This window comes from Rhinichthys klamathensis, unplaced genomic scaffold (genome assembly GCF_029890125.1).
Source record: "Rhinichthys klamathensis goyatoka isolate OS25496 unplaced genomic scaffold, OSU_Roscu_1.1 h1tg000652l_1, whole genome shotgun sequence".
Classification (NCBI taxonomy): domain Eukaryota; kingdom Metazoa; phylum Chordata; class Actinopteri; order Cypriniformes; family Leuciscidae; genus Rhinichthys; species Rhinichthys klamathensis.
This window is the reverse complement of record NW_026607096.1, coordinates 470,001-497,115: the sequence shown is the minus strand read 5'-3', so window position 1 is coordinate 497,115 and position 27,115 is coordinate 470,001. Positions and strand designations below refer to the sequence as shown.

Sequence of the window (27,115 nt, the reverse complement as noted above, 5' to 3'; positions counted from 1 at the left end):
CACACACACACAACACACACACAGTGTTTTGAGAGACTTTGGTCTTTATTGATCAGCGAATGTCACTGTAAGCACTTTGTGATTCAGCTCCAAAATTAAAACAAAGTTTCATTGTAATAACAGAAAAGCAACAATAAAAGATTATTCCCTTTGAGTGACGCAGCAAATCAAGACGCTTAACCTATTGATCAACATGTATAACTGCTAAATTATGTCATAACTGTTTGCACTTGCAGCATTAAACATCATTAGATGCTGTCATCATAATGTCTCAATGATCATGTAAAAACTACTTTATTTCATCTGTGCTCTTCAGTTAAAAATCACGTTCACTCAACTAAAAGACTCGAGTGTCAGGATCCGGTTTCAAAGATAGTGTTGCAAAGTGTCAAAGATATGGATGTGGATTCATAACACTTTCAACTCTGAGTTTTTTTGTACAGTTGTATTCATGTTTAAAATATAAAAGAAAGATGCTTCAATGATGCACTTTAAAATGTTTTGTGGCCCCAGCCAAGTGACGCTAGCACAGTTCGCTAGTAACGCTAGCAGAGTCCCGTGAGCAGAGGATCATGGGTCACTGGAGGGAGGAGCCGCTGAATCCCGACGAGAAGGCAAACGGACTGAGCTTATAGCCAGAGCCACTGTAGAACTTATTCTGAAACTCCACCCTGAGAGAGAGAGAGAGAGAGAGAGAGAGAGAGAGAGAGAGAGAGAGAGAGAGAGAGAGCACAATGAATCACATGACTCAAAGTAAACGCATGTAAATAAACAGTGAAAGATGCAGAGTCTCTGATTAATAGAGCTCTAGCGACGCTTGTCTAGATGTTTTTATGCAACTTTGCTCCTTACAGGGTGAGTGTGTGTGTGTGTGTGAGTGTGCGTGACTGAGTCAGTGAGTGAGTGAGTGTGTGTGTGTGTGAGTCAGTGAGTGAGTGAGTGAGTGTGTGTGTGTGTGAGTCAGTGAATGAGGGAGTGAGTGTGTGTGTGAGTCAGTGAGTGAGTGAGTGACTGTGTGTGTGAGTCAGCGAGTGAGTGAGTGTGTGTGTGAGTCAGTCAGTGAGTGAGTGAGTGAGTGAGTGAGTGAGAGTGTGTGTGTGTGAGTCAGCGAGTGAGTGAGTGTGTGTGTGAGTCAGTCAGTGAGTGAGTGAGTGAGTGAGTGAGTGAGTGTGTGTGTGAGTCAGCGAGTGAGTGAGTGAGTGAGTGAGTGAGTGTGTGTGTGAGTCAGTGAATGAGTGAGTGTGTGAGTGAGTGAGTGTGTGTCAGTGAGTGAGTGAGTGAGTCAGTGAGTGAGTGAGTGAGTGAGTGAGTCAGTGAGTGAGTGTGTGAGTGAGTGTGTGAGTGAGTGAGTCAGTGAGTGAGTGAGTGAGTCAGTGAGTGAGAGAGTGTGTGAGTGAGTGAGTGAGTGAGTGAGTGAGTGTGTGAGTCAGTGAGTGAGTGAGTGAGTGAGTGAGTGAGTGTGTGTGTGAGTGAGTGAGTGAGTGAGTGAGTGTGTGAGTGAGTGAGTGTGTGAGTGAGTGAGTGAGTGAGTGAGTGAGTGAGTGAGTGAGTCAGTGAGTGAGTGAGTGAGTGAGTGAGTGTGTGAGTGTGTGAGTGAGTGAGTGAGTGAGTGTGTGAGTGAGTGAGTGAGTGTGTGAGTCAGTGAGTGAGTGTGTGAGTGAGTGAGTGAGTGAGTCAGTGAGTGAGTGAGTGAGTGTGTGAGTGAGTGAGTGAGTCAGTGAGTGTGTGTGTGTGTGTGTGTGAGTGAGTGAGTGAGTGAGTGAGTGAGTGAGTGTGTGAGTGAGTGAGTGAGTGAGTGAGTCAGTGAGTGTGTGTGTGTGAGTGAGTGAGTGAGTGAGCGTGCGTGAGTGTGTGAGTGAGTGTGTGAGTGTTCAAGCTTCTCTCACCAGTGCAGTCGGAGAGCGTGCAGGAAAGCGGACAGTCCCTCCATGATGAGCAGGATAGAGACGGTCAGCACAGCGAACGCAGCGAATATAAACACCATGATGATGGAGCCCAGATAACTGAGCTGCTGGAAGGAGATCCGCATCACCATCAGCCACAGCACCTCCGACAGCTCTGAAACACACACACACACATGAGGAGACGCTCCTCAGAGGCAACGTCGGAAGGAAAACACACAAACACACACACACGAGGAGATGCTCCTCACAGGCAACGGCAGCTCTCACACACAAACACAGACAGACAGACACACAAACACACACACAAACACAGACAGACACACACACTTACGGGCGTGAGCGAGGCTGAGCGCCCAGAGCCGCAGGTAGGAGGCGGTGTTGGAGATGCAGCCCAGACAGTATTCGATGGTGTGTATCGCCTGGTGCATGAACACACTCGCCGCATCAAACTCCTGACACACATGGTAGATGAAAACACAGAGCACAAAGAGTGAGGAGATCATACATCACATATCCGAGGAATTGTTCACCTACATTCTGTCATCATTTGCTCATCCTCGTGTGGTTCTAAACCTGTATGACTATTTGTGACGCAAAGCTTTCTTATGACAATAGTAGACCATGGTGCTGTTATTTATTCATGGTAGATCGGCCATGTGACCAAAAGTTGGAAAACGTTGAACTTTGCTGCAGTGCATCCATTGAGAATTTCAGACAGGCAGGTCCAGTTGTGCTTCAGATCAACCAAATCATTATATTCGATTTCAGAGGATCATTATCTAATGCTTTGCTAATCAGTTTGAATGAATCATTAAAAATAACTAGTTAAAAGAATGATTAATAAATAAAGATTTCACTCTCACCTCCTCCTCTCCTCTTGCATCCTCCTCTCCCTGGTGGGCATTAATAGAGCCGTTTTCTGCTAGCAGAGGACGCCTGTCTCCCTACAGAAGACCAGAGTATAGTTATACACACACACACTCTCACTGAACACACACTGGCTGCTGTACTCACACTGGCTGCTGCTGTACTCACACTGGCTGCTGCTGTACTCACACTGGCTGCTGCTGTACTCACACTGGCTGCTGCTGTACTCACACTGGCTGCTGCTGTACTCACACTGGCTGCTGCTGTACTCACACTGGCTGCTGCTGTACTCGTACTCACACTGGCTGCTGTACTCACACTGGCTGCTGCTGTACTCACACTGGCTGCTGTACTCGTACTCACACTGGCTGCTGCTGTACTCGTACTCACACTGGCTGCTGTACTCACACTGGCTGCTGCTGTACTCACACTGGCTGCTGTACTCGTACTCACACTGGCTGCTGCTGTACTCGTACTCACACTGGCTGCTGTACTCGTACTCACACTGGCTGCTGTACTCGTACTCACACTGGCTGCTGTACTCGTACTCACACTGGCTGCTGCTGTACTCGTACTCACACTGGCTGCTGTACTCACACTGGCTGCTGCTGTACTCACACTGGCTGCTGTACTCGTACTCACACTGGCTGCTGCTGTACTCGTACTCACACTGGCTGCTGTACTCACACTGGCTGCTGCTGTACTCACACTGGCTGCTGTACTCGTACTCACACTGGCTGCTGCTGTACTCGTACTCACACTGGCTGCTGTACTCGTACTCACACTGGCTGCTGTACTCACACTCGCTGCTGTACTCACACTGGCTGCTGCTGTACTCACACTGGCTGAGTGTACTGAGTGTACTGAGTGTACACACTGCTGCTGTACTCACACTGGCTGCTGCTGTACTCACACTGGCTGCTGCTGTACTCACACTGGCTGCTGCTGTACTCACACTGGCTGCTGCTGTACTCACACTGGCTGCTGCTGTACTCACACTGGCTGCTGCTGTACTCACACTGGCTGCTGCTGTACTCACACTGGCTGCTGCTGTACTCACACTGGCTGCTGCTGTACTCGTACTCACACTGGCTGCTGCTCTCACACTGGCTGCTGTACTCACACTGGCTGCTGTACTCACACTGGCTCATGCTGTACTCACACTGGCTGGTGTACTCACACTGGCTGGTGTACTCACACTCGCTGCTGCTGTACTCACACTCGCTGCTGTACTCACACTCGCTGCTGTACTCACACTCGCTGCTACACTCGCTGCTGTACTCACACTCGCTGCTGTACTCACACTCGCTGCTGTACTCACACTCGCTGCTGCTGTACTCACACTCGCTGCTGCTGTACTCACACTCGCTGCTGCTGTACTCACACTCGCTGCTGCTGTACTCACACTCGCTGCTGCTGTACTCACACTCGCTGCTGCTGTACTCACACTCGCTGCTGCTGTACTCACACTCGCTGCTGCTGTACTCACACTCGCTGCTGCTGTACTCACACTCGCTGCTGCTGTACTCACACTGGTGGCTGCTGTACTCACACTGGCTGCTACTGTACTCACACTCGCTGCTGCTGTACTCACACTGGCTGCTGCTGTACTGTACTCACACTGGCTGCTGCTGTACTCACACTGGCTGCTGCTGTACTCACACTCGTTGCTGCTGTACTCACACTGGCTGCTGCTGTACTCACACTCACACTGGCTGCTGCTGTACTCACACTGGCTGCTGTACTCACACTGGCTGCTGCTGTACTCACACTGGCTGCTGTTGTACTCACACTGGCTGCTGCTGTACTCACACTGGCTGCTGTACTCGTACTCACACTGGCTGCTGCTCTCGTACTCACACTGGCTGCTGCTCTCACACTCGCCTCACACTGGCTGCTGCTGTACTCACACTGGCTGCTGCTGTACTCACACTGGCTGCTGCTGTACTCACACTGGCTGCTGCTGTACTCACACTGGCTGCTGCTGTACTCACACTGGCTGCTGCTGTACTCACACTGGCTGCTGCTGTACTCACACTGGCTGCTGCTGTACTCACACTGGCTGCTGCTGTACTCACACTGGCTGCTGCTGTACTCACACTGGCTGCTGCTGTACTCACACTCGCTGCTGTACTCACACTCGCTGCTGTACTCACACTCGCTGCTGTACTCACACTCGCTGCTGCACTCACACTCGCTGCTGCTCTCACACTGGCTGCTGCACTCACACTCGCTGCTGCACTCACAGTGGCTGCTGTACTCACACTCGCTGCTTTACTCACACTGGCTGCTGTACTCACACTGGCTGCTGCACTCACACTGGCTGCTGCACTCACACTCGCTGCTGTACTCACACTGGCTGCTGTACTCACACTCGCTGCTGTACTCACACTCGCTGCTGTACTCACACACTCGCTGCTGTACTCACACTCGCTGCTGTACTCACACTGGCTGCTGTACTCATACTCACACTGGCTGCTGCTCTCACACTGGCTGCTGCACTCACACTCGCTGCTGCACTCACACTCGCTGCTGCACTCACACTTGCTGCTGCACTCACACTCGCTGCTGTACTCACACTCGCTGCTGCACTCACACTGGCTGCTGTACTCACACTCGCTGCTTTACTCACACTGGCTGCTGTGCGTACTCACACTGGCTGCTGTACTCGTACTCACACTGGCTGCTGTACTCACACTGGCTGCTGTACTCACACTGGCTGCTGTACTCACACTCGCTGCTGTACTCACACTGGCTGCTGTACTCGTACTCACACTGGCTGCTGTACTCGTACTCACACTGGCTGCTGTACTCGTACTCACACTGGCTGCTGTACTCGTACTCACACTGGCTGCTGTACTCACACTCGCTGCTGCACTCACACTGGCTGCTGTACTCACACTGGCTGCTGTACTCGTACTCACACTGGCTGCTGCACTCACACTCGCTGCTGCACTCACACTCGCTGCTGCACTCACACTGGCTGCTGTACTCACACTGGCTGCTGTACTCACACTCGCTGCTGCACTCACACTCGCTGCTGCACTCACACTCGCTGCTGCACTCACACTCGCTGCTGCACTCACACTGGCTGCTGTACTCACACTGGCTGCTGTACTCACACTGGCTGCTGTACTCGTATTCACACTGGCTGCTGCTCTCACACTGGCTGCTGCACTCACACTGGCTGCTGCACTCACACTCGCTGCTGCACTCACACTCGCTGCTGCACTCACACTGGCTGCTGCACTCACACTGGCTGCTGTGCGTTCTCACACTGGCTGCTGTACTCGTACTCACACTGGCTGCTGTACTCACACTGGCTGCTGTACTCACACTCGCTGCTGTACTCACACTCGCTGCTGTACTCACACTCGCTGCTGTACTCACACTCGCTGCTGCTGTACTCACACTGGCTGCTGTACTCACACTCGCTGCTGCTGTACTCACACTGGCTGCTGTACTCACACTCGCTGCTGCTGTACTCACACTGGCTGCTGTACTCACACTGGCTGCTGCTGTACTCACACTCGCTGCTGCTGTACTCACACTGGCTGCTGCTGTACTCACACTGGCTGCTGTACTCACACTGGCTGCTGCTGTACTCACACTGGCTGCTGTACTCACACTGGCTGCTGCTGTACTCACACTGGCTGCTGTACTCACACTCGCTGCTGTGCTCACACTGGCTGCTGTACTCACACTGGCTGCTGTACTCGTACTCACACTGGCTGCTGTACTCACACTGGCTGCTGTACTCGTACTCACACTCGCTGCTGCTCTCACACTGGCTGCTGCACTCACACTCGCTGCTGTACTCACACTCGCTGCTGTACTCACACTCGCTGCTGTACTCACACTGGCTGCTGTACTCACACTGGCTGCTGTACTCGTACTCACACTGGCTGCTGTACTCGTACTCACACTGGCTGCTGTACTCGTACTCACACTGGCTGCTGTACTCGTACTCACACTGGCTGCTGTACTCGTACTCACACTGGCTGCTGTACTCACACTCGCTGCTGTACTCACACTGGCTGCTGTACTCACACTGGCTGCTGTACTCGTACTCACACTGGCTGCTGTACTCGTACTCACACTGGCTGCTGTACTCACACTGGCTGCTGTACTCGTACTCACACTGGCTGCTGCTGTACTCACACTGGCTGCTGTACTCGTACTCACACTCGCTGCTGCTCTCACACTCGCTGCTGTGCTCACACTGGCTGCTGTACTCGTACTCACACTGGCTGCTGTACTCACACTGGCTGCTGTACTCGTACTCACACTGGCTGCTGTACTCACACTCACTCGATGTACTCACACTCGATGTACTCACTGTACACACTCACTGTACACACTCACTGTACACACTCACTGTACACACTCACTCTACACACTCACTCTACACACTCACTCTACACACTCACTCTACACACTCACTCTACACACTCACTGTACACACTCACTCTACACACTCACTCTACACACTCACTCTACACACTCACTCTACACACTCACTCTACACACTCACTCTACACACTCACTGTACACACTCACTCTACACACTCACTCTACACACTCACTCTACACACTCACTCTACACACTCACTGTACACACTCACTCTACACACTCACTCTACACACTCACTCTACACACTCACTCTACACACTCACTCTACACACTCACTCTACACACTCACTCTACACTACACACTCACTCTACACACTCACTCTACACACTCACTCTACACACACACTCTACTCTACACACTCACTCTACACACTCACTGCACTCACACTACTTGCACACTCTGACTACGCTGTCTTTCACGCACACAACCCAAAAAAACTAAAGACAAAAAACACAAAAGCTGTAAGAGTATACAGTATCTTCAGAAACAGTATATTCAGAATGAGCGCTCACTGAGGGCTGAGTCCTCTTCATCCGGTGTGTGATGTACTCTTGCGTCGGCTTCCCCAGGAGCAGCACAGGAACCGACAGCACAGCCACCACCACCAGAACCTTCTGCACCACCATCTACACACACACACACACACACACACACACACACACACACACACACACACACACACACACACACACACACACACACACACACACATCCAATCAGTTTATGAATAATGTTCAAAGATGTTCAAACGGAAAACTGGAAACTAGTTTATTGAAGTGCTGCATTTTCGCCACTCGAACAAGATGTAAAGATCCTGATATCCAGTCCTCACTTCTGTTTGAAAATACACTGTACAGAATTACAGATGTAAACTGAGTATCTAACAAACCATAAAGCGGAGCACACTTTATTGAGAGTCTGGTTGTGTGATTTCCCAGCAAGCACACACCTGTCCCGTGTAGAGCGGTTTGTTGTCCTTGTTCTCAGTGAACAGGAACATGTCTATGAAGTGGATGAGGATGCTGGGGGCGGAGTCAGAGTTCACCGGCCCGAACACCACCCACTTATACACCACCATGAAGATCAGGTATCCAAACAGACACAGCAAGAAACACAGCTCCGGGATCAGCACCAGAAACACGCTGCCGATGTCCCGGAAGTGTCTGGAGAAACAGAGTGGGTTCAGATCCAGATACATGACTTATGCTTCGAATGGTAACAAAAGGATATTTCAGTGCTGTTTTTCAGTAGGAAATGTTAGAACCAAGTTCATTCCCAATGAGACTTTATCCAAAAAATCTTGAACCTGATCATTGCAAGTGTGATAATTCTTTGAACAGAAATCGAATAAAATGCATGCTTTGTAAAGGGAAATGGCGTGCATGACTTCAAAACGGCAGCAGAGCAAGTGTAATTACAGTGCCTGAGAGTCATCAGTGCCTTATGCCGTCTAAAACCTGTACGACCAGCGCTCTTATTGCTATGTAAAATGAAATCAAACTATCAAAAATGGTTTTCTGTACCTGAAATAGAGCTGAAATAAAATAAATATTAGGTGAAATTCTTAAAATCTTTTAAAAAAAAAAGACAAAAGCACATTACAAAATTACAAAAAGAAAACTGAAAATATAAAAATGAAACCATAATAAATACTATAATAGTATATAAATAATATTAAAATGACCTTCTGTGGAACACATATACAACGTTGCAGTCCAAAACAGTGGATCCCACTGACGTTCGTGGTATACAAGACAATGTTGTCATTGGGTTTGTAACGACAGGAAGGCCCTTATCTGGCATGATTCACTCAAACACTCAAGCATACTCACATGAAGTTGAAGAGGGATAAACACACACCGAAGGTCATATGGATGACTCCGATAATGACGGACATCTTCATCTTATAGCTGTTGAGGAACGTCAGGTGATTGTTGGCCAGACCCCAAATCTGAGGGAGAATAACATGCAGGATTTCACACAGCGCCACTGTGAAGAGCTACTCTGTGTAACAGCAGAACAGGGTACGGCAGGGTCGTTCACACACTCATCTGTCTGACTTACGGGATCAATTCCAAAAGGATAAGGGCCAGTGAAAACGCCTGTGACGTTGGCATCCAGCACCAGATACTGGTTAGTTCGGAAAGTCTCCTCACTACACACAGAGAAACAGACTTTACCATATGACTGAGGACTGGTCAGTGTGTGTGTGTGTGTGTGTGTGTGTGTGTGTGTGTGTGTGTGTGTGTGTGTGTGTGTGTGTGTGTGTGTGTGTGATTGAGAGTGAGTGTCTGAGTGAATGAGTGAGTGAGTGTGTACGTGAGTGTGATTATGTGTGTGTGTGAGATTGAGTGAGTGAGTGTGTGTGTGATTGATTGAGTGAGTGAGTGAGTGTGTGAGAGAGAGAGAGACCTGTGCTGTATGCGCACATGTGGGTGCACGTCGGTGTGTGTGTGTGTGTGTGTGACGTACGTCCAGTTGTAGTGCTCTGCATTGGGCCGGATGTGCCAGCCTGAGGAGAAGGTGTTGAGGCCTCTGCTGAAACACTCGTTGTAAATGGCTCCGGTGTAGATGGAGAACAGACCCATCAGCAGAATGAGGTATCGGCCGCCAAACATCATACTCCAGATCTGACACACACACACACACACACACACAAATAAACACAACTAGAATGGGACATTTCCTAAAGAAGCTGTTTTGTGGCTTCTGCTTATGAGAAACATGGCATCACTGGTTTTTAGGATACGGACTCTGAATATTTGAAATGGTCTCAGTCATATTACAGCACCAGCTTCACTTTCTCACTCTCTCTTTGCTCATATAATGAGTAGGAACACCGCAGTGTGTATTTTAATTAAATAATGATATAGTCAGTTGTGCTCGTGATCAGGTGTTTACAGCGTCACAAACTGCATTTCTGCATTTACTGTTTAACGTGCGTTTAGGACACAATGTGCTTTATTTTCAAACTTGCATAATTTTTCCTTGTGGTATACATTTTTTTTTGTAGAGAAGTTTCAGTGTTGTGAAATTCAGAAATTCCAGTATTGTGAAAACGTGTATGCAGGATGCGTCATATGTTTACTTCATTGGTATTTTTCCTCATTTTTGGATCCTTCTCCTCCAGAACCATCCAGAGACCCGCCAGTGCCATCAGCAGGCCGTGACCCACGTCCCCGAACATCACCGCAAACAGGAAGGGGAATGTGATGATGGTGTAGATGGCTGCACACACACAACAGGCGGGAGAGTGAGACGGGGTGTGTGTGAGAGAGAGAGAGAGAGAGAGAGAGAGAGAGAGAGAGAGTGTGTGCTGTGAGTGTGTGCTTTGAGTATGTGTGTGTGTGTGTGTTACCTGGGTTCACCTCCCTGTAACTCGCCACTCCATACGCATCGACGATGTTCTGGAATCCTGCAGTGAAGGCGTTGGTGGGGAAGAGAGTCGGGGGGGAAGAGGTGGCCGGCAAACGGTTGTAGAACGAGTCCACACTACTGCCACTCTTCCTCTGAGAGAGAGAATAAACAAAACAATCAAAAAGTCATTCTTTAAATCTCGCCACATTCTTTGTTTATAGTTCCCTCCCAGTCCCACCTGATAGGGCCAGGTGTGAAACACATCAATATTCATGATGATTTACGCCCACCACGAATACAGCTTTCTTACACAAATCATGCCTTACAATTTTTTTAAAGCAATTTATATTGTATGAAAATGTTACAAGTAACAGAAATAAGCACAAATGTCAGAGCATGTCAGAACACCTCCAGGGCCCAGAAAACGCCTCCAGAGGGATAAGCATATCGGTGTCGTGTAAACGTGTAATTTACATGCAGTCTGTAATGTGTGTGAGTGTGTGTGCTCACCCCTCCCTCTCTCAGGGCGCTCTGCAGGGCGGTTAGCTGCCTGACGGGACGTGTGTGTGAGTGTGGGTGTGAGTGTGGGTGTTGTGTGTGTGATTGCTCACCCCTCCCTCTCTCAGGGCACTCTGCAGGGCGGTTAGCTGGCTGACGGGACGTGTGTGTGAGTGTGGGTGTAAGTGTGTGTGGGTGTTGTGTGTGTGATTGCTCACCCCTCCCTCTCTCAGGGCGCTCTGCAGGGCGGTTAGCTGGCTGACAGGACACCAGGCCTCTGCGATCAGACACTTGTCGGTGACAGAGGGACTGCAGAGGTTCAGCACCGTCTGCACAGCCTTGCACTTCTGCACCTGAACCAGCCACTCTGGCAGCCGGACCAGTGCTCGGGCCAGCAGCTGCTGCAGGTACTGCTCCGTCTCGCCCATCACCTGCTCACACACACACACACACACACACACACTAATCAGCAGCTGCTGCAGGTACTGCTCCGTCTCACCCATCACCAGCTCGCACACACACACACATCAGCAAACACACACGCCAGCCAGCACTTGGCCGGAGTGACTGCAGTTACACGCACAGAGAGGCAGAAACACTGAGAGGCAGAAACACCGAGAGGCAAAAACACAGAGAGGCAGAAACACTGAGAGGCAGAAACACTGAGGGGCAGAAACACTGAGAGGCAGAAACACTGAGCGGCAGAAACACCGAGCGGCAGAAACACCGAGCGGCAGAAACACCGAGCGGCAGAAACACTGAGAGGCAGAAACACAGAGCGGCAGAAACACCGAGCGGCAGAAACACCGAGCGGCAGAAACACAGAGCGGCAGAAACACTGAGCGGCAGAAACACTGAGCGGCAGAAACACTGAGCGGCAGAAACACCGAGCGGCAGAAACACCGAGGGGCAGAAACACTGAGGGGCAGAAACACCGAGCGGCAGAAACACTGAGGGGCAGAAACACCGAGCGGCAGAAACACTGAGGGGCAGAAACACCGAGCGGCAGAAACACCGAGCGGCAGAAACACCGAGGGGCAGAAACACTGAGGGGCAGAAAGACCGAGCGGCAGAAACACTGAGGGGCAGAAACACCGAGCGGCAGAAACACTGAGGGGCAGAAACACCGAGCGGCAGAAACACCGAGCGGCAGAAACACCGAGCGGCAGAAACACCGAGCGGCAGAAACACTGAGGGGCAGAAACACCGAGCGGCAGAAACACTGAGGGGCAGAAACACCGAGGGGCAGAAACACCGAGGGGCAGAAACACCGAGCGGCAGAAACACCGAGCGGCAGAAACACCGAGCGGCAGAAACACTGAGCGGCAGAAACACCGAGCGGCAGAAACACTGAGCGGCAGAAACACTGAGCGGCAGAAACACCGAGCGGCAGAAACACCGAGGGGCAGAAACACCGAGCGGCAGAAACACCGAGCGGCAGAAACACTGAGCGGCAGAAACACCGAGCGGCAGAAACACTGAGCGGCAGAAACACTGAGCGGCAGAAACACTGAGGGGCAGAAACACCGAGCGGCAGAAACACCGAGCGGCAGAAACACCGAGGGGCAGAAACACTGAGGGGCAGAAACACCGAGCGGCAGAAACACTGAGGGGCAGAAACACCGAGCGGCAGAAACACTGAGGGGCAGAAACACTGAGCGGCAGAAACACTGAGGGGCAGAAACACTGAGGGGCAGAAACACTGAGCGGCAGAAACACTGAGCGGCAGAAACACTGAGCGGCAGAAACACTGAGGGGCAGAAACACTGAGCGGCAGAAACACCGAGCGGCAGAAACACCGAGCGGCAGAAACACCGAGGGGCAGAAACACTGAGGGGCAGAAACACCGAGCGGCAGAAACACTGAGGGGCAGAAACACCGAGCGGCAGAAACACTGAGGGGCAGAAACACCGAGCGGCAGAAACACCGAGCGGCAGAAACACCGAGGGGCAGAAACACTGAGGGGCAGAAAGACCGAGCGGCAGAAACACTGAGGGGCAGAAACACCGAGCGGCAGAAACACTGAGGGGCAGAAACACCGAGCGGCAGAAACACCGAGCGGCAGAAACACCGAGCGGCAGAAACACCGAGCGGCAGAAACACTGAGGGGCAGAAACACCGAGCGGCAGAAACACTGAGGGGCAGAAACACCGAGGGGCAGAAACACCGAGGGGCAGAAACACCGAGCGGCAGAAACACCGAGCGGCAGAAACACAGAGCGGCAGAAACACCGAGCGGCAGAAACACCGAGGGGCAGAAACACCGAGGGGCAGAAACACCGAGCGGCAGAAACACCGAGCGGCAGAAACACCGAGCGGCAGAAACACCGAGCGGCAGAAACACAGAGGGGCAGAAACACCGAGGGGCAGAAACACCGAGCGGCAGAAACACCGAGCGGCAGAAACACCGAGCGGCAGAAACACCGAGCGGCAGAAACACCGAGGGGCAGAAACACCGAGGGGCAGAAACACCGAGCGGCAGAAACACCGAGCGGCAGAAACACAGAGCGGCAGAAACACCGAGCGGCAGAAACACCGAGGGGCAGAAACACCGAGGGGCAGAAACACCGAGCGGCAGAAACACCGAGCGGCAGAAACACAGAGCGGCAGAAACACCGAGCGGCAGAAACACCGAGGGGCAGAAACACCGAGGGGCAGAAACACCGAGCGGCAGAAACACCGAGCGGCAGAAACACCGAGCGGCAGAAACACCGAGGGGCAGAAACACTGAGGGGCAGAAACATTGAGAGGCAGAAACACTGAGAGGCAGAAACACTGAGGGGCAGAAACACACTGAGGGGCAGAAACACTGAGAGGCAGAAACACCGAGGGGCAGAAACACTGAGGGGCAGAAACACTGAGAGGCAGAAACACAGAGGGGCAGAAACACTGAGAGGCAGAAACACTGAGGGGCAGAAACACTGAGAGGCAGAAACACTGAGCGGCAGAAACACTGAGCGGCAGAAACACTGAGGGGCAGAAACACCGAGCGGCAGAAACACTGAGGGGCAGAAACACACTGAGGGGCAGAAACACTGAGAGGCAGAAACACTGAGGGGCAGAAACACTGAGAGGCAGAAACACTGAGGGGCAGAAACACACTGAGGGGCAGAAACACTGAGAGGCAGAAACACCGAGGGGCAGAAACACTGAGGGGCAGAAACACTGAGAGGCAGAAACACAGAGGGGCAGAAACACTGAGAGGCAGAAACACTGAGGGGCAGAAACACTGAGAGGCAGAAACACTGAGCGGCAGAAACACTGAGCGGCAGAAACACTGAGGGGCAGAAACACCGAGCGGCAGAAACACTGAGCGGCAGAAACACCGAGCGGCAGAAACACCGAGCGGCAGAAACACCGAGCGGCAGAAACACCGAGCGGCAGAAACACAGAGCGGCAGAAACACCGAGCGGCAGAAACACCGAGGGGCAGAAACACCGAGGGGCAGAAACACCGAGCGGCAGAAACACCGAGCGGCAGAAACACCGAGCGGCAGAAACACCGAGGGGCAGAAACACTGAGGGGCAGAAACACCGAGCGGCAGAAACACTGAGGGGCAGAAAGACCGAGCGGCAGAAACACCGAGCGGCAGAAACACCGAGCGGCAGAAACACCGAGCGGCAGAAACACCGAGCGGCAGAAACACCGAGCGGCAGAAACACCGAGCGGCAGAAACACCGAGCGGCAGAAACACAGAGCGGCAGAAACACCGAGCGGCAGAAACACCGAGGGGCAGAAACACCGAGGGGCAGAAACACCGAGCGGCAGAAACACCGAGCGGCAGAAACACTGAGCGGCAGAAACACCGAGGGGCAGAAACACTGAGGGGCAGAAACACCGAGGGGCAGAAACACTGAGGGGCAGAAACACCGAGCGGCAGAAACACTGAGCGGCAGAAACACCGAGCGGCAGAAACACTGAGGGGCAGAAACACCGAGCGGCAGAAACACCGAGGGGCAGAAACACCGAGCGGCAGAAACACCGAGCGGCAGAAACACCGAGCGGCAGAAACACCGAGCGGCAGAAACACCGAGCGGCAGAAACACCGAGCGGCAGAAACACTGAGCGGCAGAAACACTGAGCGGCAGAAACACCGAGCGGCAGAAACACAGAGCGGCAGAAACACTGAGAGGCAGAAACACCGAGAGGCAGAAACACAGAGAGGCAGAAACACTGAGGGGCAGAAACACTGAGGGGCAGAAACACCGAGCGGCAGAAACACTGAGCGGCAGAAACACCGAGCGGCAGAAACACCGAGCGGCAGAAACACCGAGCGGCAGAAACACCGAGCGGCAGAAACACCGAGGGGCAGAAACACTGAGCGGCAGAAACACTGAGAGGCAGAAACACCGAGCGGCAGAAACACTGAGCGGCAGAAACACTGAGCGGCAGAAACACTGAGCGGCAGAAACACCGAGCGGCAGAAACACAGAGCGGCAGAAACACTGAGAGGCAGAAACACCGAGAGGCAGAAACACAGAGAGGCAGAAACACTGAGGGGCAGAAACATTGAGAGGCAGAAACACTGAGAGGCAGAAACACTGAGGGGCAGAAACACACTGAGGGGCAGAAACACTGAGAGGCAGAAACACCGAGGGGCAGAAACACTGAGGGGCAGAAACACTGAGAGGCAGAAACACAGAGGGGCAGAAACACTGAGAGGCAGAAACACTGAGGGGCAGAAACACTGAGGGGCAGAAACACTGAGCGGCAGAAACACTGAGCGGCAGAAACACTGAGCGGCAGAAACACTGAGGGGCAGAAACACTGAGGGGCAGAAACACTGAGCGGCAGAAACACTGAGCGGCAGAAACACTGAGCGGCAGAAACACCGAGCGGCAGAAACACCGAGCGGCAGAAACACCGAGCGGCAGAAACACCGAGGGGCAGAAACACTGAGGGGCAGAAACACCGAGCGGCAGAAACACTGAGGGGCAGAAACACCGAGCGGCAGAAACACTGAGGGGCAGAAACACCGAGCGGCAGAAACACCGAGCGGCAGAAACACCGAGGGGCAGAAACACTGAGGGGCAGAAACACACTGAGGGGCAGAAACACTGAGAGGCAGAAACACCGAGGGGCAGAAACACTGAGGGGCAGAAACACTGAGAGGCAGAAACACAGAGGGGCAGAAACACTGAGAGGCAGAAACACTGAGGGGCAGAAACACTGAGAGGCAGAAACACCGAGGGGCAGAAACACTGAGAGGCAGAAACACAGAGGGGCAAAAACACTGAGAGGCAGAAACACCGAGGGGCTGAAACACTGAGCGGCAGAAACACTGAGAGGCAGAAACACAGAGGGGCAGAAACACTGAGAGGCAGAAACACTGAGGGGCAGAAACACTGAGAGGCAGAAACACCGAGGGGCAGAAACACTGAGAGGCAGAAACACAGAGGGGCAAAAACACTGAGAGGCAGAAACACTGAGAGGCAGAAACACAGAGGGGCAGAAACACTGAGAGGCAGAAACACTGAGAGGCAGAAACACTGAGAGGCAGAAACACAGAGGGGCAGAAACACTGAGAGGCAGAAACACTGAGGGGCAGAAACACTGAAAGGCAGAAACACCGAGGGGCAGAAACACTGAGCGGCAGAAACACCGAGGGGCAGAAACACTGAGAGGCAGAAACACCGAGCGGCAGAAACACCGAGAGGCAGAAACACTGAGAGGCAGAAACACTGAGAGGCAGAAACACTGAGGGGCAGAAACACTGAGTGGCAGAAACACTGAGCGGCAGAAACACTGAGCGGCAGAAACACTGAGGGGCAGAAACACTGAGCGGCAGAAACACTGAGCGGCAGAAAAACTGAGCGGCAGAAACACTGAGCGGCAGAAACACTGAGAGGCAGAAACACCGAGCGGCAGAAACACAGAGGGGCAGAAACACTGAGAGGCAGAAACACAGAGGGGCAGAAACACTGAGAGGCAGAAACACTGAGGGGCAGAAACACTGAGAGGCAGAAACACTGAGCGGCAGAAACACTGAGAGGCAGAAACACAGAGGGGCAGAAACACAGAGCGGCAGAAACACAGAGGGGCAGAAACACAGAGGGGCAGAAACACAGAGCGGCAGAAACACAGAGGGGCAGAAACACTGAGCGGCAGAAACACTGAGCGGCAGAAACACTGAGCGGCAGAAACACAGAGGGGCAGAAACACTGAGCGGCAGAAACACTGAGCGGCAGAAACACAGAGGGGCAGAAACACTGAGCGGCAGAAACACTGAGCGGCAGAAACACTGAGCGGCAGAAACACTGAGCGGCGGAAACACTGAGGGGCAGAAACACTGAGAGGCAGAAACACCGAGCGGCAGAAACACCGAGCGGCAGAAACACTGAGCGGCGGAAACACTGAGCGGCAGAAACACTGAGCGGCAGAAACACTGAGCGGCGGAAACACTGAGCGGCAGAAACACTGAGCGGCAGAAACACTGAGCGGCGGAAACACTGAGCGGCAGAAACACTGAGCGGCGGAAACACTGAGCGGCAGAAACACTGAGCGGCAGAAACACTGAGCGGCGGAAACACTGAGCGGCGGAAACACAGAGGGGCAGAAACACCGAGCGGCAGAAACACTGAGCGGCAGAAACACTGAGCGGCAGAAACACTGAGCGGCAGAAACACTGAGGGACAGAAACACTGAGGGGCAGAAACACTGAGCGGCAGAAACACTGAGCGGCAGAAACACTGAGCGGCAGAAACACTGAGGGGCAGAAACACTGAGAGGCAGAAACACTGAGCGGCAGAAACCCTGAGTGGCAGTGATTATGTAACAGTGATATAAGTGATCACTCAGATTTAGACCTATATTGTATTTACATAAAGCGCTCACAGGCAAATTTGCTTTATGCATTTCCCTGGCGTCAAAATAAGGCACATATAAATGTCAGGAAAAGCTATTCCTGGCTGCATGCCAATATCCATGGATCACTGGATCTTTGGTAGGTTGTAAGGATACTATATCGGGTCTAACCTTTAGTTTAAACTGATCATCGTTTGTATTACTCGGTGGGGCGAGGGGGGCGTGGTTTAGCGAGGTCTGTGACAGGAGAGAGAGAAGGGAGACAAGCGCACCGCGTAGTGCGGTCAAGTCTTAATGACAAACACCTGTGTCTTAATGACAAACACCTGTGTCTTAATGACAAACACCTGTGTCTTAATTACAAACACCTGTGTCTTAATGACAAACACCTGTGTCTTAATGACAAACACCTGTGTATTAATGACAAACACCCGTGTCTTAATGACAAACACCTGTCTCTTAATGACAAACAACTCTGTCTTAATGACAAACACCTCTGTCTTAATGACAAACACCTCTGTCTTAATGACAAACACCTCTGTCTTAATGACAAACACCTCTGTCTTAATGACAAACACCTGTGTCTTAATGACAAACACCCGTGTCTTAATGACAAACACCCGTGTCTTAATGACAAACACCCGTGTCTTAATGACAAACACCCGTGTCTTAATGACAAACACCCGTGTCTTAATGACAAACACCCGTGTCTTAATGACAAACACCCGTGTCTTAATGACAAACACCCGTGTCTTAATGACAAACACCCGTGTCTTAATGACAAACACCTGTGTCTTAATGACAAACAGCTGTGTCTTAATGACAAACACCTGTGTCTTAATGACAAACACCTGTGTCTTAATGACAAACACCTCTGTCTTAATGACAAACACCTGTGTCTTAATGACAAACACACGTGTCTTAATGACAAACACCTGTCTCTTAATGACAAACACCTGTGTCTTAATGACAAACACCTCTGTTTTAATGACAAACACCTCTGTCTTAATGACAAACACCTGTGTCTTAATGACAAACACCTGTGTCTTAATGACAAACACCTGTCTCTTAATGACAAACACCCGTGTCTTAATGACAAACACCCGTGTCTTAATGACAAACACCCGTGTCTTAATGACAAACACCCGTGTCTTAATGACAAACACACACCTGTGTCTTAATGACAAACACATGTGTCTTAATGACAAACACCTGTGTCTTAATGACAAACACCTGTGTCTTAATGACAAACACCTGTGTCTTAATGACAAACACACCTGTGTCTTAATGACAAACACCACACCTGTGTCTTAATGACAAACACCACACCTGTGTCTTAATGACAAACACCCGTGTCTTAATGACAAACACCCGTGTCTTAATGACAAACACCTGTGTCTTAATGACAAACACCTGTCTCTTAATGACAAACACCTGTGTCTTAATGACAAACACCTGTGTCTTAATGACAAACACCACACCTGTGTCTTAATGACAAACATCCGTGTCTTAATGACAAACACCTGTGTCTTAATGACAAACACCACACCTGTGTCTTAATGACAAACACCACACCTGTGTCTTAATGACAAACACCTGTGTCTTAATGACAAACACCTGTGTCTTAATGACAAACACCTCTGTCTTAATGACAAACACCTGTGTCTTAATGACAAACACCTGTGTCTTAATTACAAACACCCGTGTCTTAATGACAAACACCTGTGTCTTAATGACAAACACCACACCTGTGTCTTAATGACAAACACCACACCTGTGTCTTAATGACAAACACCTGTGTCTTAATGACAAACACCACACCTGTGTCTTAATGACAAACACCTGTGTCTTAATGACAAACACCTCTGTCTTAATGACAAACACCTGTGTCTTAATGACAAAGACCACACCTGTGTCTTAATGACAAACACCTGTGTCTTAATGACAAACACCTGTGTCTTAATGACAAACACCTGTGTCTTAATGACAAACACCACACCTGTGTCTTAATGACAAACACCACACCTGTGTCTTAATGACAAACACCTGTGTCTTAATGACAAACACCTGTGTCTTAATGACAAACACCTGTGTCTTAATGACAAACACCTCTGTCTTAATGACAAACACCTGTGTCTTAATGACAAACACCTGTGTCTTAATTACAAACACCCGTGTCTTAATGACAAACACCTGTGTCTTAATGACAAACACCACACCTGTGTCTTAATGACAAACACCACACCTGTGTCTTAATGACAAACACCTGTGTCTTAATGACAAACACCACACCTGTGTCTTAATGACAAACACCACACCTGTGTCTTAATGACAAACACCTGTGTCTTAATGACAAACACCTCTGTCTTAATGACAAACACCTGTGTCTTAATGACAAAGACCACACCTGTGTCTTAATGACAAACACCTGTGTCTTAATGACAAACACCTGTGTCTTAATGACAAACACCTGTGTCTTAATGACAAACACCACACCCGTGTCTTAATGACAAACACCACACCTGTGTCTTAATGACAAACACCTGTGTCTTAATGACAAACACCTGTGTCTTAATGACAAACACCCGTGTCTTAATGACAAACACCTGTGTCTTAATGACAAACACCACACCTGTGTCTTAATGACAAACACCTGTGTCTTAATGACAAACACCTGTGTCTTAATGACAAACACCTCTGTCTTAATGACAAACACCTCTGTCTTAATGACAAACACCTGTGTCTTAATGACAAAGACCTGTGTCTTAATGACAAACACCTGTGTCTTAATGACAAACACCTGTGTCTTAATGACAAACACCTCTGTCTTAATGACAAACACCCGTGTCTTAATGACAAACACCTGTGTCTTAATGACAAACACCTGTGTCTTAATGACAAACACCTGTGTCTTGTTTCAGTAATTGGCATGGAGAGACTGGATAAAGCCAGCGGGAAACGAGACCAAGGGAGAGATAGACGAACTGAGGACACGTGCCAAGCTGTGTGTGAATGCTTTGGAGTGAAGTATCATTTATTGTGTTGGATATATTGAAGCGCTGTAACGCGTAACTTTTGTTTTGATTGTGGAAAAAGAGAATAAAGTACGAGTCTCAGTTGACCCTGTCCTCTTCCTCCTCATTATTTGAACTTTTAACACTCGGGTTTTCACAGTTTTCACAGTCCCGAGTCACACAGTAGCTCTTCTGCCACTCAGTCCGGCTCAGGGAGTGTGTTCCTGACGTCTCTGCAAATCCTCTATACGAGTAGAACTGCCAGATGTGAGGATACTCACGGATCGGATGTCCTCGATCCTCCCTCGCAGCCCATTGAGGGTGTCCTCCCTCTCGGCCTGGTTCTCCGGGTAGGGGAAGGTTTGTGTGTGGAAGCTGGAGTACGTGGAACACAAGACACATTCATTTCTGTGCGACACAACAGTCCAGAGCCCAGATGTTCAAAACGTTTCATCTGGATCAGAATTATATAGATTTGGAAATCCTGTGTTTTACTATTAACCAAGCCACGAACTTACATTATATTAACCAGTACTTTCTAGGTAAGAACACTGTAAGAACATGTAAGAGCACGTACTGTAAAATAAAGTGCAATCACAATATTTATTCAAAATTCATTAAAAGTATGTGGTGGAAATAAAAATTGTCCATTTCTAATCTGTCAAGTGGCACATTTGTAAACTCTCGAAATTGGACTGATCTGCTAAAGGCAAAATACTAATTTCCCACAAGGTTCATAACTCTTCAGTGTTTAGTCCAGTTGCTGATGACTGGATTAGGAAGATTAAAAATGCTTTTTCAGAGATCACTTCGTGAGAGACACTCAAAAAAAACATGCAAAAAATATACTGACTATAATAAGATCTTAAAAGCTCATAAGGATTTCTAATGTTTTATATGACTCTTCGAGGATCCAATAGATCTGGAAATCAGACTCTCTTTAAATTCTTTGGTATATGTCCATGTTTTCCAGGAAGCCTGACCTTTGACCTCTCTCCAAAACCCCCATATCACCTACCAGTCACAGATCTTCTTCACCTTCTGCCCGATCTGGTCTCCCCAGAACGAGATTAAAAACACGGTCCACTGCACATCCTCGCCCTGGGAAACAATCATTTCACACAAAAAAATCAAGGTTGTACTGTACATGTTATTTGTATATTCAAAAAATATTTAAAACGATCTCATAACATTATTTAATGCAGAAATTTTTCTGTTTTAATTATTTAATTTCACTGGTAACAGCCCTATAGTGTCTTACATTTAAGAATTTAAAAGAAAAGATGAAGCATATATTTAAAACGATTAGGGAAAAAAATGCCTTTTATAAAGGTTAAAATATCATAAACATACAGATTTAAATATGTCAAAGCTGACTGAAGCCTGATGAGAATATTGCTTCAGAAAAAATTATATTTACAACACAAAATCCTGAAAAGTGAACGACTGATTTCCTTGTCAGAAGCACAAGCCCGGGAAAAGGCCCTGATGTTCATTCACTGTATCAAACCTGATATGTGACTCTGGATCACAAAACCAGTCACAAGTCGCACATTGTATGGGTCAAAATTATTGATTTTTCTTTTATGCCAAAAATCATTAAGATATTAAGTAAATATCATGTTCCATGAAGATATTTTGTAAAATTCCTACTGTATATATATTTTTGTGAGTGGATGCAGCACAATCGCCAACATAAATGCACAACTTTAAAGGAGATTGTCTCAATGTTTAGGTTTTTTGCACCCTCAGATTCCAGATCTTCAATAGTTGTACTCGGCCAAATATTGCCATATCCTAACACACCACACATCAGGATGCATACATCTTACCCTTTGTGACTGGTTTTGTGGTCCAGGGTCACATATAATCTCACATATTAAACATTCAACCCAACTTATACTGTCTGTACATATACATTATCACTTGAATAAATATAAATATATTATTTTCTTTGATATTGACAGCTGTTTATTTTAAAGGACCAAAATATCTCTTTTTTACCTTACTGTACTGAAAGGCTGAATATGAAGCCTGAAGTCTGCCTCTACTTTATTACTTAAACGGTTAAACTAATCAGAAGCAAAATAAAACTATAAACGTGTTTATATTACATGATACTGCGATATTTTTGACCAGTTTTAAAGTTATTACATTTTTGTTCCTGAAATCCACCCTTCTGCTTTTTTTTAATCAAAGTTATACAATGTTACTAATAGAAACTGACAATCTGATCCAGATCAAAACCAAGATTGTATTTTGTGATTAATCTTATTTCCTATTTTTCTTTTTTTGAACAACCCATTCAAGATTTGACCCAACCCGATCAGCACTTCTGAGCCACTGCGCCGGTTTACTTTAACTGTGCTGACGGTGAGTGCATATACATTCTCACTTGGCTCCTGCAAGATGAACCTAATAAAATGATAAATGATTTGGGTCTCACAGAGTCGGGGTGCTCCAGCTTTTCCTCCATCTCATGGAAGTCCACGATGATGTATCCTCGACACGCGCGCCACAGCAGCCGCTCGAAGGCCGGCACCTTCCACGGGTGGACCACGCCGGCCACGAAGCTGAGCCGCACGTCCTGCCTGTTCTCCGCCAGAGCAGCGGGCTCGAACGACACCAGCGGGCCCTGACACACACACACACACACACACATGAGGACCTCAGACTGAGCGGCGCACGCGGGGGAGTGTGAGAAGAGCAGAACACACCTGTGATGCGGTGAGCGAGTGTGTGTGTGTGTGTGTGTGTGAGAGAGAAGAGCAGAACACACCTGTGATGCGGTGAGCGAGTGTGTGTGAGAGAAGAGCAGAACACACCTGTGATGCTGTGTGTGTGTGTGTGTGTGTGTGTGAGAGAAGAGCAGAACACACCTGTGATGCGGTGTGTGTGTGAGAGAAGAGCAGAACACACCTGTGATGCGGTGAGCGAGTGTGTGTGAGAGAAGAGCAGAACACACCTGTGATGCTGTGTGTGTGTGTGTGTGTGTGAGAGAAGAGCAGAACACACCTGTGATGCGGTGAGTGAGTGAGTGTGTGTGTGTGTGTGAGAGCAGAACACACCTGTGATGCGGTGAGCGAGTGTGTGTGTGTGTGTGTGTGAGAGCAGAACACACCTGTGATGCGGTGAGCGAGTGTGTGTGTGTGTGTGTGTGAGAGCAGAACACACCTGTGATGCGGTGAGCGAGTGTGTGTGTGTGTGTGTGTGAGAGAAGAGCAGAACACACCTGTGATGCGGTGTGTGTGTGAGAGAAGAGCAGAACACACCTGTGATGCGGTGAGTGAGTGTGTGTGTGTGTGTGAGAGAGTAGAACACACCTGTGATGCGGTGTGTGTGTGTGTGTGTGAGAGAAGAGCAGAACACACCTGTGATGCGGTGAGTGAGTGAGTGTGTGTGTGTGAGAGTAGAACACACCTGTGATGCGGTGTGTGTGTGTGTGTGTGAGAGAAGAGCAGAACACACCTGTGATGCGGTGAGTGAGTGAGTGTGTGTGTGTGAGAGTAGAACACACCTGTGATGCGGTGAGTGAGTGAGTGTGTGTGTGTGAGAGTAGAACACACCTGTGATGCGGTGAGCGAGTGTGTGTGTGTGTGTGTGTGAGAGCAGAACACACCTGTGATGCGGTGAGCGAGTGTGTGTGTGTGTGTGTGTGAGAGCAGAACACACCTGTGATGCGGTGAGCGAGTGTGTGTGTGAGAGAAGAGCAGAACACACCTGTGATGCGGTGAGCGAGTGTGTGTGTGAGAGAAGAGCAGAACACACCTGTGATGCGGTGAGTGAGTGAGTGTGTGTGTGTGAGAGTAGAACACACCTGTGATGCGGTGTGTGTGTGTGTGTGTGAGAGAAGAGCAGAACACACCTGTGATGCGGTGAGTGAGTGAGTGTGTGTGTGTGAGAGTAGAACACACCTGTGATGCGGTGAGCGAGTGTGTGTGTGTGTGTGTGTGAGAGCAGAACACACCTGTGATGCGGTGAGCGAGTGTGTGTGTGTGTGTGTGTGTGTGAGAGCAGAACACACCTGTGATGCGGTGAGCGAGTGTGTGTGTGTGTGTGTGTGTGTGAGAGCAGAACACACCTGTGATGCGGTGAGCGAGTGTGTGTGTGAGAGAAGAGCAGAACACACCTGTGATGCGGTGAGCGAGTGTGTGTGTGTGTGAGAGCAGAACACACCTGTGATGCGGTGAGCGAGTGAGTCTGCTTGAGGACGCCCCGGTACTGACACAGCTGAGTGAACTGAGAGCGCAGACTGTCTCTGTTCCTGGACACCTGCACAACACACACACACACACACGGTTAAGAGACATGACACCTGCACAACACACACACACACACACACGGTTAAGAGACATGACACCTGCACAACACACACACACACGCTTAAGACACATGACAAGTTCACAACCGCTTCATCAAGACACTTTAGTATTTAAGAGCGGGGGAAACGAATAACAGGGAGATACAGTCAAATTATTCAGACAGCAGATATAATTTTTTATATTGTTTCACTAGTGTGATCAGGACACTATAGTTCATTATGTAAGTGAGGAGAGCAGAATAAAGTAAACTGAGACATATTACACCCATAAACTCTTCATACAGTGACTACCAGTGACATTTATAAACATTTGGGACCAAAAATTGTGTTTTGCTGAAGTGTGTTTTCTGTAACTGCTAATGCTCTTTTTACACACACACTGAACAACATGAAGCATTGCTTGGTCACTGGTTGAGCTAAACTGGTATTATCTAATTGTGTAGTTAAATTGAACAGCTGACAGATATTCAACATAATTCATGTGTGAGAGTCGAACAGAAGGACGGACAAAACCAGTCAAATATCCACTGATCTGAGAACTCTGAGTTCTGCTCATGTTTATCACCATTTTCTAAACTATAGCGAATAAACTGATAATGTGAGAAATGTTGAAGGAGTCTGAATATATTTTGGTTTGACTGTATGTAGTAGTCTAAACACTGATACAGGAAGCACCGCAATAACCTTTACAGTCAAGAAAGATTAAATGTTCAAATTATTTATTATTAATAATTATTTATTATTTTATTATTTATTTAATTAAAAATTACATGTTAAAGTCCCCCTGTGGTGTAAATCCAGCGTTTAATGTTGTTTATGTGTCTATGTGGTGTTTTTAATACGCTGTAAGACACACCATGTGTAAGTTCATAAGTCGACAGCATTGCTGAGTATTTCCTCCTTAAAACTGCAGTGAACCAAAGACAGTCTCAAAAACACGGTTTGAAATCGCTGGTGTTTCTGACGTCACAAACGACCTTGTAACCAATCAGATCAACGTGTGATCGTCAACCAGTGGATCTCTGAGCTGAGTGAGTGAGTGGAGGCGGGGCTCATTTGCATATTCATAGAGCCGCATGTCTCTTTGGTGATCAAAGATGAGTTTTAAGGGATAAAATGGCTGACGACAGGGGGACTTAAATTAACATTGCAGTGCCCCTGTTCTGCACGTCAGCAAAGTTTTAAAGATCCAGATAATAAAGTTATTGTCTCCTAAAAGAAAGAAGCGGTTCTGCGATGTCTGAAACGAGTCGTCAGTAGGGGTCGCGCAGACTAGTTGACTAATGCTCAGCCATGACGCTTTAAACTTTACGTTTACTTTCATCACATAAATGTCGACTTTAACAAGTCTGAAGTCGTTCCCCCCTAGTCGTCAGTAAATCAGTCTCACTTCCAGCTAAAGCCATGTAGGTTTATAACTCATGTGTAATGCCAGACTAGGGTCTCGATTGGCTGAACAGCTGGAAGAGTGTGTGATGTTCATCTTTTAGGTTTTAACAGACACATATAGGCGGCCCCATTGTAAGTCCACAACACTAAGTGCATGAAGTGTCTCATTTGGGACAGAGCCCATGAAGGTGTTTTTGATGCATGTAAGCCTGGTAGCAGACTCTTTAAAACGGCGTAGTAAGAGGCACGCAGGTTCAGTGTCGTCCAGACCTCCCTGAGCTCGCGGGCCAGGCGCTCGCTGTCCTCCTCGATGGTGAGCAGCTCTCGGGGCTGAGGGGCCGGGGGGGCCGGGCTCGGGGCCTGCAGCGTCTGGGACAGGCTGCGCACTATCTCCTGCTCCAGGAACACTACAACACACAAGATGAGTGTTTAAAAACCTCTAATTCAGCATGACACAACTCATTTAACATGTCTGAACTCTGTGTATCACAGCTAGTTCATCAGCGAGAGCTCAGAGCAGCTTTACTCGCGGCCGATCTCGACCACA

At 49.1% G+C, this 27,115-nt stretch overlaps 1 protein-coding gene across 1 annotated transcript in view; it reads right to left on the bottom strand.

Annotated features, from left to right (window-relative positions):
* Positions 1-383: 383 nt before the first annotated feature.
* Positions 384-27,115, bottom strand: part of tcirg1b (T cell immune regulator 1, ATPase H+ transporting V0 subunit a3b) — a 39,091-nt gene continuing 12,359 nt past the window's right edge. Inside the window, exons 4-20 of the mRNA XM_056241521.1 lie at positions 26,839-26,975; positions 25,035-25,130; positions 23,305-23,493; positions 21,877-21,959; positions 21,140-21,233; positions 11,260-11,472; positions 10,545-10,695; positions 10,275-10,414; positions 9,659-9,816; positions 9,251-9,341; positions 9,019-9,137; positions 8,136-8,349; positions 7,699-7,812; positions 2,768-2,848; positions 2,236-2,356; positions 1,887-2,058; positions 384-671 (exon numbers count right to left, since the gene is read on the bottom strand). Coding sequence (XP_056097496.1) covers positions 578-671; positions 1,887-2,058; positions 2,236-2,356; positions 2,768-2,848; positions 7,699-7,812; positions 8,136-8,349; positions 9,019-9,137; positions 9,251-9,341; positions 9,659-9,816; positions 10,275-10,414; positions 10,545-10,695; positions 11,260-11,472; positions 21,140-21,233; positions 21,877-21,959; positions 23,305-23,493; positions 25,035-25,130; positions 26,839-26,975 — 2,267 coding nt within the window. The 3' untranslated portion in view covers positions 384-577. The remainder of the gene's footprint in view (positions 672-1,886; positions 2,059-2,235; positions 2,357-2,767; positions 2,849-7,698; positions 7,813-8,135; positions 8,350-9,018; positions 9,138-9,250; positions 9,342-9,658; positions 9,817-10,274; positions 10,415-10,544; positions 10,696-11,259; positions 11,473-21,139; positions 21,234-21,876; positions 21,960-23,304; positions 23,494-25,034; positions 25,131-26,838; positions 26,976-27,115) is intronic.